The sequence below is a fragment of the Coenobita brevimanus genome, chromosome 83 (assembly GCF_032717465.1).
Source record: "Coenobita brevimanus isolate Jiangsu-jjx chromosome 83, ASM3271746v2, whole genome shotgun sequence".
NCBI classification, from domain to species: Eukaryota; Metazoa; Arthropoda; class Malacostraca; order Decapoda; family Coenobitidae; genus Coenobita; species Coenobita brevimanus.
This window is the reverse complement of record NC_137036.1, coordinates 13,929,792-13,941,274: the sequence shown is the minus strand read 5'-3', so window position 1 is coordinate 13,941,274 and position 11,483 is coordinate 13,929,792. Positions and strand designations below refer to the sequence as shown.

The 11,483-nt window shown below is 46.2% G+C and overlaps 1 protein-coding gene across 1 annotated transcript in view; it reads right to left on the bottom strand.

Moving 5' to 3' along the window:
• Positions 1 to 257: 257 nt before the first annotated feature.
• Positions 258 to 11,483, bottom strand: part of LOC145409936 (uncharacterized) — an 84,064-nt gene continuing 72,838 nt past the window's right edge. Inside the window, exons 10-13 of the mRNA XM_080280196.1 lie at positions 8,371 to 10,371; positions 6,331 to 6,476; positions 1,084 to 1,601; positions 258 to 447 (exon numbers count right to left, since the gene is read on the bottom strand). Coding sequence (XP_080136322.1) covers positions 258 to 447; positions 1,084 to 1,601; positions 6,331 to 6,476; positions 8,371 to 10,371 — 2,855 coding nt within the window. The remainder of the gene's footprint in view (positions 448 to 1,083; positions 1,602 to 6,330; positions 6,477 to 8,370; positions 10,372 to 11,483) is intronic.

The window sequence follows — 11,483 nt, the reverse complement described above, 5'->3', positions numbered from 1 at the left end:
ACTGGATTCTTCGACATAATTCCTTCCAATATCGCCATACAATGCATCAATATACAATAGGATATTAACCAGCCATATCCAAAATAAATCGCCTAGGAAAAGGTGTTTGGGAACCTTACCTGACGGGAATAAAAGACAAAATCATTAAAGGAAATGAATACACTAAAGATATAAATAATTTGGTCATCCAAGGTGAGAGCAGAATCAGGAATAAATCGCTAAGGAAGAGGTGTTTCGGCTCAGCGGCCTGGCGTCTGTTACGGGCCGAATGGAATGGCGGGGGCCGAATACGAATACCCGTTGCCGTTACCGTTGACCGGACCGTTGCCATTACCGTTGGTATAGCCATTTCCGTTAACTCCATTGCCATTTCCGTTGACAATTCCGTTACCATTAACACCGTTGGTATAACCGTTGCCATTTACACCGTTGCCATTAACACCGTTGGTATACCCATTGCCATTAGCACCGTTGCCATTAACACCGTTGGTATACCCGTTGCCATTAGCACCGTTGCCATTAACACCGTTGGTATACCCGTTGCCATTAGCACCGTTGCCATTAACACCGTTGGTATAACCGTTGCCATTTACACCGTTGCCATTAACACCGTTGCCATTAACACCGTTGGTATACCCGTTGCCATTAGCACCGTTGCCATTAACACCGTTGGTATAACCGTTGCCATTAACACCGTTGGTATACCCGTTGCCATTAGCACCGTTGCCATTAACACCGTTGGTATAACCGTTGCCATTAACACCGTTGCCGTTAACACCGTTGGTATAGCCGTTGCCATTAACACCGTTGGTATAACCGTTGCCATTAGCACCGTTGGTGTAACCGTTGCCATTAACACCGTTGCCGTTAACACCGTTGGTGTAGCCGTTGCCATTAACACCGTTGCCGTTAACACCGTTGGTGTAGCCGTTGCCATTAACACCGTTGCCGTTAACACCGTTGGTATAGCCGTTGCCATTAACACCATTGGTGTAACCGTTGCCGTTAACACCGTTGGTGTAGCCGTTGCCATTAACAGCAGGAGGAAGGTAGGAGTTACTAATCGCACCGTTGCCATTAACACCGTTAGTGTAGCCGTTGCCATTCACTCCGTTGCCATTAACACCGTTGGTGTAACCGTTGCCATTCACTCCGTTGCCATTAACACCGTTGGTGTAACCGTTGCCATTAACACCGTTGGTGTAGCCGTTGCCATTAACACCGTTGCCATTAACACCGTTGGTGTAACCGTTGCCATTAACACCGTTGGTGTAGCCGTTGCCATTAACACCGTTGCCATTAACACCGTTGGTGTAGCCGTTGCCATTAACACCGTTGCCATTAACACCGTTGGTGTAGCCGTTGCCATTAACACCGTTGCCGTTAACACCGTTGGTGTAGCCGTTGCCATTAACACCGTTGGTGTAGCCGTTGCCGTTAACACCGTTGCCGTTAACACCGTTGGTGTAGCCGTTGCCATTCACACCGTTGCCATTAACACCGTTGGTGTAGCCGTTGCCGTTAACACCGTTGGTATACCCGTTGCCATTGACTCCGTTGCCATTAACACCGTTGGTGTAGCCGTTGCCATTGCCGTTGCCATTAACAGGAGGAGGAAGGTAGGAGTTACTAATCGCACCGTTGCCGTTAGTGATCCCGTTGCCATTGCCGTTGGTGAACCCGTTGCCGTTGCCATGGCCCAGTTTGCCAGCAACAGACACGCCAAGAACGGCTGTGCACGTGTGAACAACGGAACACCAGTTAGTTGAGAGAGAGAGAGAGAGAGAGAGAGAGAGAGAGAGAGAATTGTAGGGGATAAGAGTGTTTTCGGGGGCTTTAGGTAGATGGATAGATAGACATAGATAGATAAATAGACAGATAGACAGATTCCTTGGGTTGGTGGGTTGGTCAAGTAAATGAGTTATTATCTAGTGGAAAGTAATTTTTTTTCTATACTGGACAAGTGAAGCCACGTAGTCCACCCTGTGATAAAAACAAATCTTTAATGTTTGTCCAGAGTAAATGCAATGAGTCAAGAGAGCTGTAAGTGTAAATCAATGAGCCAAGAGAGCTGTACAGGTAAGTGTAAATCAATTAATAAGAAGTAAACTAATTAGAACTCACCTGTCAGGACAATCCAGGTAGCGATCTTCATCTCTCAGCAAGCAAGATGTCTCAGGCTGCAACACACAGCAACATTGATCAACATTTTAGAATATTTTTTAAACATTATTCTGGTTAACAGGAGGATGGGAAATGTTTATATATGTGTGTTACAGTCGTGTCAATTCCCTGATGTTCTGTGGTGGACTCTGAATGTTAGTGTTTGTAACGTGATCTGGGTTTAGAGTTTGGAGCTTGCATTATTATTATTATTATTATTATTATTATTATTATTGTTGTTGTTGTTGTTGTTGTTGTTGTTGTTACAGGACAAAGTTGTGTGATGTCCCCATGATTGTTCAATATATATATGGATGGGATGGTGAGAGAAGTAAAAACACGAGTAATGGAGAGAGGGATGGCGTTGGTAATGAATGGTGATGGATGGAATATCTCAAATTTGTTGTGTGCTGATGATGCAGTACTGCCTGCAAATACTGGACAAGATCTTGGTAGGCTAGTGCAGAGTTTTGCTGATGTCTGTGAGCGTCGTTCCATGAGAGTAAATGTAGAAAAGAGTAAAGTGATGGTTACTGAGAGAGAAGGTGACTCCCAGTGTGATGTTACAGTGAATGGAGAGAGACTGGAATTGGTGAGGGAGTTCAAATACCTGGGTACAGTGATATAAAAGAGAGGAAAATGTGCAAAAGAAGTGGAAAGTAGAGTGACACAAGGAAGGAAAGTAGCTGGTGCGATGAAGGTCTTGACAATAAACAGAGGCTTGAGTGTTGCAGCTGCACGAGGCTTACACGAAGGAGTGTTAATGCCAGCTTTAACATATGGATGTGAGACTATGGTGTGGCGTGAAAATGAAAAGTCAAGAGTAAGAGCAGTGGAGATGGGACTGCTGAGGAATGTATGTGGAGTACAGAGGGAGAATAGAATACGAAATAATGTGATTCGTGATATTTGTGGAGTGAGGAGGTCTGTGGACAACAGAATCGAAGAGAGTGTACTGAGATGGTATGGTCATGTGGAGAGAATGGATGACAATAGAGTGGTGAAAAAGGTATATCTGAGCGAATTTGAAGGAGGGGGGAGGCGAGGTAGGCCAAGAAAAAGGTGGAGGGATATGGTGGATGAATGTGTGAGGAAGAGAGGTATGGAAGTTGGTGAGGCTAAGGGACTGACAAGAGATCGAGCTGGCTGACTGAATTTTGTGTGGCGAAGCACATAACCAGGGATTTGGCACCCTTTTAAAACGTGACAGCGTTTGGACTGACTATGTGAAGCTACAGAACGTGGCGAAATATTTTAGTTCTTATATGGAGCCAGGATTTCGAGGGCCTGAATGATGAGTGAATGGAAGCGTTGCAAAATGAATTGAGCAAACTGTGGCTGTCTGGACTTTGCTACTCCTCACCCTGCCGTGGGGTGGGAAAGGAGGTCCGGATGATGATGATGATGATGATGATGATGATGATTTCTTTAGCGTGTGTGGATCATTGCCTATTACTCCTTCCCAGTCTGTTTGATGTTCCGTTACCTGTCTGTTGTGGGACTCGAGCGTGTCTGTCTGTCTGTTCCCTCTGAAAGTCTATATATACTGAATGAAGCCACCCACCCCCCACAGAGGCGGAGAGGAGGGGGCGGAGGGGGGAAGGGGGGTGGGGGGTGAAGGCCTGCGGGTCGGAAAGTGAAACCTACTTCTCATCGGTTAAGGAACCTCCCTAGCACCTTTTCGTAAGCGATTTATTTTTGCTTGCTACACCACATTGTCTTACTTGGTGTTATATGAATCCCTCCTCTTCCTATGCGATTTTTTATTTTTGCTTGCATATTACACCTCATTGTCCTCTTCTTTTTATGTAAATTTTTCCAAGAGCCATATCATTCCCTTCCTTACCTCTCCATTCAATCCATCCTATTCCTTCTCCATCCCTCCTCCTCTATCCCTTCCTCTCCCTCCCATCCCATCTTCAACATTTTTACACCACCATCCCTCTCTCTCCCATCTCCACTCCCTATTCCTCCCCTCCCCTACCCTTTCCATCCCTTCTCAATCCCTCCATCTCCCTCCCATTCCTCCTCCACTTCTTCCTCTCCCTCTCATCTCTTCTTCACCATCCCTCCATCTCACTCCATCCATCTTCCTCTCACCTCATCTCGACTGATTGTGTGCAGTGATAATAATGTTAATAATATGTTGATTTTAATTAGTTACCCCCAAAGAGACTTGTTAATAGCATGATCCTGAGCCATTTAAGTCATCATTGATCCACCTCAGTAAGTCTTTTATCATTTCTCAGTCTGTCTGTCTGTCTGTCTGTCTGTCTCTCATGTACTTCACACACACACACACACACACACACACACACACACACACACACACACACACAAATGCAATCAAGAAAGTGGAAACCAGCTGATCCCTCCTATGTGTCTCTTTCCCTGTGCTTCATGGTGCAGCATGTCAATTGAAGCCCTGGGTACACTGCCTTGGACAGCTGGGATTCCAAGGGGTTTCCTTTGCCTCATGAGGAAATACAGCTAAAACAATATTTATTGACTATATCTACAACCTGCTGAAAGACTCTGTTCTGTATCTAACATAGTACAAAGGTTTTTAGCCTCTGCAAACCATCTTTCCTGTCACTTCTTATTGCTTTTCTTTCCTTTACAGGTGGCTTTACATTGAGTGACAAGCCAAATGGTTTCCTGTAAGCCAAGAAACCATTTACAACGTTGGGTGGTAACCATATAACCAAACCATACGTGCTCCCTACGTGTCAGCAAGTGGGTTGGTGGAGGGTAGAAACCATTTACAACGCTGGGTGGTAACCATATAACCAAACCATACGTACTCCCTACGTGTCAACAAGTGGATTGGTGGAGGGTTAGTGCCCCTCCCCGTAAAACAACTAACTCAAAGTCAAATGGCCACCCCTTACCGGATTATGGCGTCTGGCAGTAGATAGTAGTAAACCATCGCAGCTGGGCCGTGTCGTGTCGCGTGTGTCCGTGTTCTGTTGCACAGGGCCCGGTCGCGTCGGGCCGCTCATGTATCACAAAGCGTAGACTAAACTTCGCTTCACAACGCTTGCTCGCTTCACTCGCTCGCTCGTAAATCCCTCGTCACACAATCCATAATCGAACCACGATAGCACCACTAATTCGATTATTGTCGCTGTCGTGAACTTTGACCATGATAAACGCCGATAACAAACAATGTCACGATGGCTGTAAGTATGTGTTATGATGGTGGTAAGGTGGTCACGATGGACTCACGACAGCTGTAAGACTGAATCACGATTGGCAGATTTTCAGATTTACAATGGTCATTTCGTCGTCACGATGAGGCCACAATAACCATGATGGTGCCACGACAGAGTGCCAGGACAGAGTCACGACGGTGCCATGAACGTACCACGATAGCGTCAAGAGCTATGCCCACACACCCCACCCCCCCGAGCATTCCAGCTGGCTCGAAGAGATGCCCAGTCCAGTCCAATCGCCATGACCGTGAAAAGTGCGTAGGTCTATCGTGACTCTATCACGACCCATAATTAGCTCTATCGTGACTCAATCGCCGTATTCTTAGGGTCATCGTGACTCCATCTTAGGACCATCGTGACACGTGTGTGTTAATCGTCAAATGATTGTCAGAATTATTAGCTCTATTGTGACTCATGCTTGCATCTATAGTGACGCATTCGGCATAGTATTACGGCTATCGAGACACACCCATAAGGGTTTTTATGTCACGACAAAGTCACGAAAGGACCTATGATGGCCACGACAGAATCACGTAGCTGCAACGAAGATCACGATAGGGTCACGTAAGACTTACGATAGCGCTACATTTGGTACAAAAATCGGGGAGCCTCCCGATAAATCAAGGCTTGCGTTAATTTCTTCTGGCTTGGCTGAGTGCGCCACAAGTGTCACGATCGATCACGACAGACCCATGACGCCGCTACGAATTGAATTAGTGTCTCTATCGTTGTTCAGTTATGAAATGTGTGACGGGGCTTAACCAGACCATTCGTACAAAAAGGCGGAAAATTTGCAAGGCTATTAACATAGCAATTCATATGGGTATTCATCTATTACCCCCACATCCAGTAAAGCGGCCATGAATGACACTACCCTTGAGGTCAAAACTGAGGTCACTTTAGGTCAGCCTGTCTCTAGAGCAGGCTCAAGAAAGTGACCCCCCAACAGAACCTGGCTATGATAGGTCATGTGGGGCTGCCCGAGAAAGCTGAGGTGAGGACAGGTCAACAGCACCAGACAATATTCCTCTGTACCCTGATACACATCAGAATTATCTACCAGTCTGTCTAGTCGCCCATGATCCACCTGTGATCCACCTGGCTGCAATTTCCACTTAGGTTAGGAAGGTACTGCATCCTCTCACAGTCAACCCTCTTGCAGACAACCAGCACCCAACAGACCTCATGGAAAGTGTTGCATTTGCTTTCCTGATTCATCTCCAATTTGTTTACTGAAGAGGTCAACTGGGCCACTGCCTGTCTTAAACTCATCCATCCCACAGTCCACCACAAGACCCATCACTCGAAGATTCCTTTAAGTCTGCCTCACATCGCTTGAGTTCGTTCGTGGGGGCAATCCTCAGCTCTCTGACTCAAGTTGTTTATACGATTCCTTGTCTTTACGTTTCTCTTCAGTCCTACAGCTCCATACAATTCTCAGTCAAGGTAGAGGGAATAACAGTGACAAGGTACTAAAACAAAATGATCTGTGATAGGAGTTTATTGCACAAGTTTTTTATCTTGCAAATTGGTAAGCATCTTTTATAAACACCTCACCAGAACTCTGCCTTGTACCATCACATCTGCAAGAGGAAAGTGACGCTCCATTGAAAACACACACACATAACACACTAGCACCCGTCTAGCAACAAACTCTCCTCCCTTTTCTGTCCAACTCTCTAATGCAAGAGGTCATCGTTATTCCCCGTCCTTCATTTATGCAGCAGGTCAACTCTGGAACTGTCTTACTCTGTATTTCCCACTGCCTATGACCTCCAGTGTTTCATATACAGTATGTCCAGGCATCTTGAAATGAGCAGATCTTGAATTTGGCGCTCTGATATCTTCTTTTATGTTTTTCTCTCAGAGGGAACAATCTGGCTGTCTTCTGGCCTTGGGTTCCTTCTTCCTTCCGTTAAACTAAAATATATACAGACCACTTTGCCAACACACTACACACCCACTTTGCCAACACACAACACACCCACTTTGCCAACACACTACACACCCACTTTGCCAACACATTATACACCCACTTTGCCAACACATTATACACCCACTTTGCCAGCACACTACACACCCACTTTGCCAACACACAACACACCCACTTTGCCAACACTTCTGATCCAAACACTACACTTACACTCACTCGTCCTTCATCAGTACTATTAATTAACCCTAATTAGCCTCTGTAATCAGGTGGCGTGTTTTATATCCTAAGTCATATTACAATTAGACATTGCTATTCGCCTCATCACCCACCCAGCCCAAAATTTCTGGCTGATTTATTGCCCTCTGAAATATGTTCACCATTTTTGTCTAACTCAAGCAGTGGTTCCCAAACTCGAAACCAAGACAGATTTTTGGGAAGGGTGGGGGGGGATAGGAGGCTGTTTTTAAATTGCAATAGATTTCATGGAACTCTGGCCATCAAAAATATATTACTGATTCTTTTTTTTAATGGTAACTATTTTGACTTGGCAGATGAGTAGCTACATTCCATGGCCATTTTGGAAAAACTGTAGGAATTATTTTTTTTTTGGGGGGAGAGGTTGACAGACAAATTAAGAGGGTCATATGGATTTTTAGAGTTCCTTCAGGTGGAAAGGGACGAAAAAAAATGAAGACCATTGCTCAAAGAAAAACCTTGCCATTCTCTCTCTCTCTCTCTCTCTCTCTCTCTCTCTGGGTAGTGGGGTAGTGGTAGTCAAAGAGGCAGTACATTATCACGGATCTTTATTATGGCGTCTGTCTCGCCAGTTAATTAAATACAGAAGAACAGAAAATAAATATTTGTTAATGTGAGTCCCTCGAGGGTCAGGAGGCTCCCTAGCACCACTTCCTTAGCGATTTATTTTCCGAACTACCCATTACTATCCTCTTTGCTTCCTATATCTTCTTAATGTCGACATAGGTTGTATCAGACAAGGATATGGTAACGGGGCAGCATCAGGAATAAATCGCTACGGAAGAGGTGTTTGGGCTCAGCGGCCTGGCGTCTGGTACAGGCCGGATGGAGTGGCGGGGGCCGAATACGAATACCCGTTGCCATTACCGTTGACCACACCGTTGCCATTACCGTTGACCACACCGTTGCCATTACCGTTGATCAAGCCGTTGCCATTGACACCGTTGACCACACCGTTGCCATTGAGACCGTTGACCACACCGTTGCCATTGACACCGTTGGTATAACCGTTGCCGTTACCGTTGACCAGGCCGTTGCCATTACCGTTGACCACACCGTTGCCATTGACACCGTTAGTATATCCGTTGCCATTAACACCGTTGGTATAACCGTTGCCGTTGACCACACCGTTGCCATTAACACCGTTGCTATAGCCATTACCGTTGACCACACCGTTGCCATTGACACCGTTGGTATAACCGTTGCCGTTGACCACACCGTTGCCGTTGACCACACCGTTGCCATTGACACCGTTGCTATAGCCATTACCGTTGACCACACCGTTGCCATTGACACCGTTGGTATAACCGTTGCCATTGACACCGTTGCTATAGCCATTACCGTTGACCACACCGTTGCCATTGACACCGTTGGTATACCCGTTGCCGTTGACCAGTCCGTTGCCATTCCCGTTGACAATTCCGTTACCGTTAACACCGTTACCATTTCTGCGGTAGGAATACCCGTTGCCATTACCGTTGCCATTACCGTTGCCATTAACAGCGCCATTGCCGTTAACCAGACCGTTGCCATTTCCGTTGCCATAACCATTGGCATAACCGTTACCGTTGGTGAGGCCGTTCCCGTTGCCATTCCTGTACACACCACCGTTGACACCGTTGGTATATCCGTTGCCATTAACGCCATTACCGTTGGTATATCCGTTGCCATTAACACCGTTGCCGTTAACACCGTTGCCATTAACACCGTTGGTATAACCGTTGCCATTAACACCGTTGCCATTAACACCGTTGCCGTTTACACCGTTGGTATAACCGTTGCCATTAACACCGTTGCCATTAACACCGTTGGTATAACCGTTGCCATTAACACCGTTGCCATTAACACCGTTGCCGTTAACACCGTTGCCGTTAACACCGTTGCCATTAACACCGTTGGTATAACCGTTGCCGTTAACACCGTTGCCGTTAACACCGTTGCCGTTAAGTCTTGCTCTATATCCGAGTCCATTTAGTCTCCTGCGATATCCATTGGTGTAGCCGTTGCCGTTACGACCGTTGGTGTACCCGTTGCCATTGACACCGTTGCCATTAACACCGTTGGTATACCCGTTGCCATTGACACCGTTGCCATTCACTCCGTTGGTGTACCCGTTGCCATTAACACCGTTGGTGTACCCGTTGCCATTAACACCGTTGCCATTAACACCGTTGGTGTACCCGTTGCCATTAACACCGTTGGTGTACCCGTTGCCATTAACACCGTTGGTGTACCCGTTGCCATTGACACCGTTGCCATTCACTCCGTTGGTATAGCCGTTGCCATTCACTCCGTTGCCATTAACACCGTTGGTATAGCCGTTGCCATTCACTCCGTTGCCATTAACACCGTTGGTGTAACCATTGCCATTAACACCGTTGGTGTAACCGTTGCCATTAACACCGTTGGTGTAACCGTTGCCATTAACACCGTTGGTGTAACCGTTGCCATTAACACCGTTGCCATTAACACCGTTGGTGTAGCCGTTGCCATTAACACCGTTGGTGTAGCCGTTGCCATTCACTCCGTTGCCGTTAACACCGTTGGTGTAGCCGTTGCCATTAACGCCGTTGCCATTAACACCGTTGGTGTAGCCGTTGCCATTCACTCCGTTGCCATTAACACCGTTGGTGAAGCCGTTGCCATTGCCGTTGCCATTAACAGCAGGAGGAAGGTAGGAGTTGCCAATCGCACCGTTGCCGTTAGTGAACCCGTTGCCATGGCCGTTGGTGAACCCGTTGCCGTTGCCATGGCCGTTGCCGTTGCCATGGCCCAGTTTGGCAGCAACAGACACGCCAAGAACGGCTGTGCACGAGTGAACAACGGAACACCAGTTAGTTGAGAGAGAGAGAGAGAGAGAGAGAGAGAGAAAAGATGAGGATAATAAGAGAAGGGAGGGAAAGAGCTTGGTATATAGGGTGATGATGATGATGATGATGATTATGATTGTGGTGGTGGTGGTAATGATTGTGGTGGTGGTGGTAATGATTGTGGTGGTGGTGGTAATGATTGTGGTGGTGGTGGTACTGACTGTGGTGGTGGTGGTAATGATTGTGGTGGTGGTGGTAATGATTGTGGTGGTGGTGGTAATGATTGTGGTGGTGGTGGTACTGACTGTGGTGGTGGTGGTAATGATTGTGGTGGTGGTGGTACTGATTGTGGTGGTGGTGGTGGTAATGATTGCGGTGGTGGTGGTACTGATTGTGGTGGTGGTGGTAATGATTGTGGTGGTGGTGGTAATGATTGTTGTGGTGGTGGTGGTACTGATTGTGGTGGTGGTGGTAATGATTGTGGTGGTGGTGGTAATGATTGTGGTGGTGGTGGGTGTGACGATGATGGTGATGATGATAAAATGGAAATTGATGATGATAATGATGAAAATAGAGTATTTTATCAGAAGCAAAAACACATTGACTATGAAGACAATACTAGTACACCTCTCTCTCTCTCTCTCTCTCTCTCTCTCTCTCTCTCTCTCTCTCTCTCTCTCTCTCTCTCTCTCTCTCTCACACACACACACACACACACACACACACACACACACACACACACACACACTTATCAAGCAATGGATAAAAAAAGCATAATTTGTGTGTGTGTGTGTGTGTGTGTGTGTGTGTGTGTGTGTGTGTGTGTGTGTGTTTATTAATGACTCACCTGCCAACAAGATGCAGGTAGGAAGCTTCATCGCTCAGGTACACAGTCGCTGGGACACTGCAAGACAGAATATTCATTACCTTTTTAACCTAAGGACTCTTTTGTAATAAATACGTCACATCTTATATTAGGAGTGTGCTATATTAATTTCATTTTTTACAATCAATAATCATCATCTTCATCATTATCCTCATCATCCTCATCATCATCCTCATCATCATCTTCATCATCATCTTCATCATCAACATCTTCATCATCCG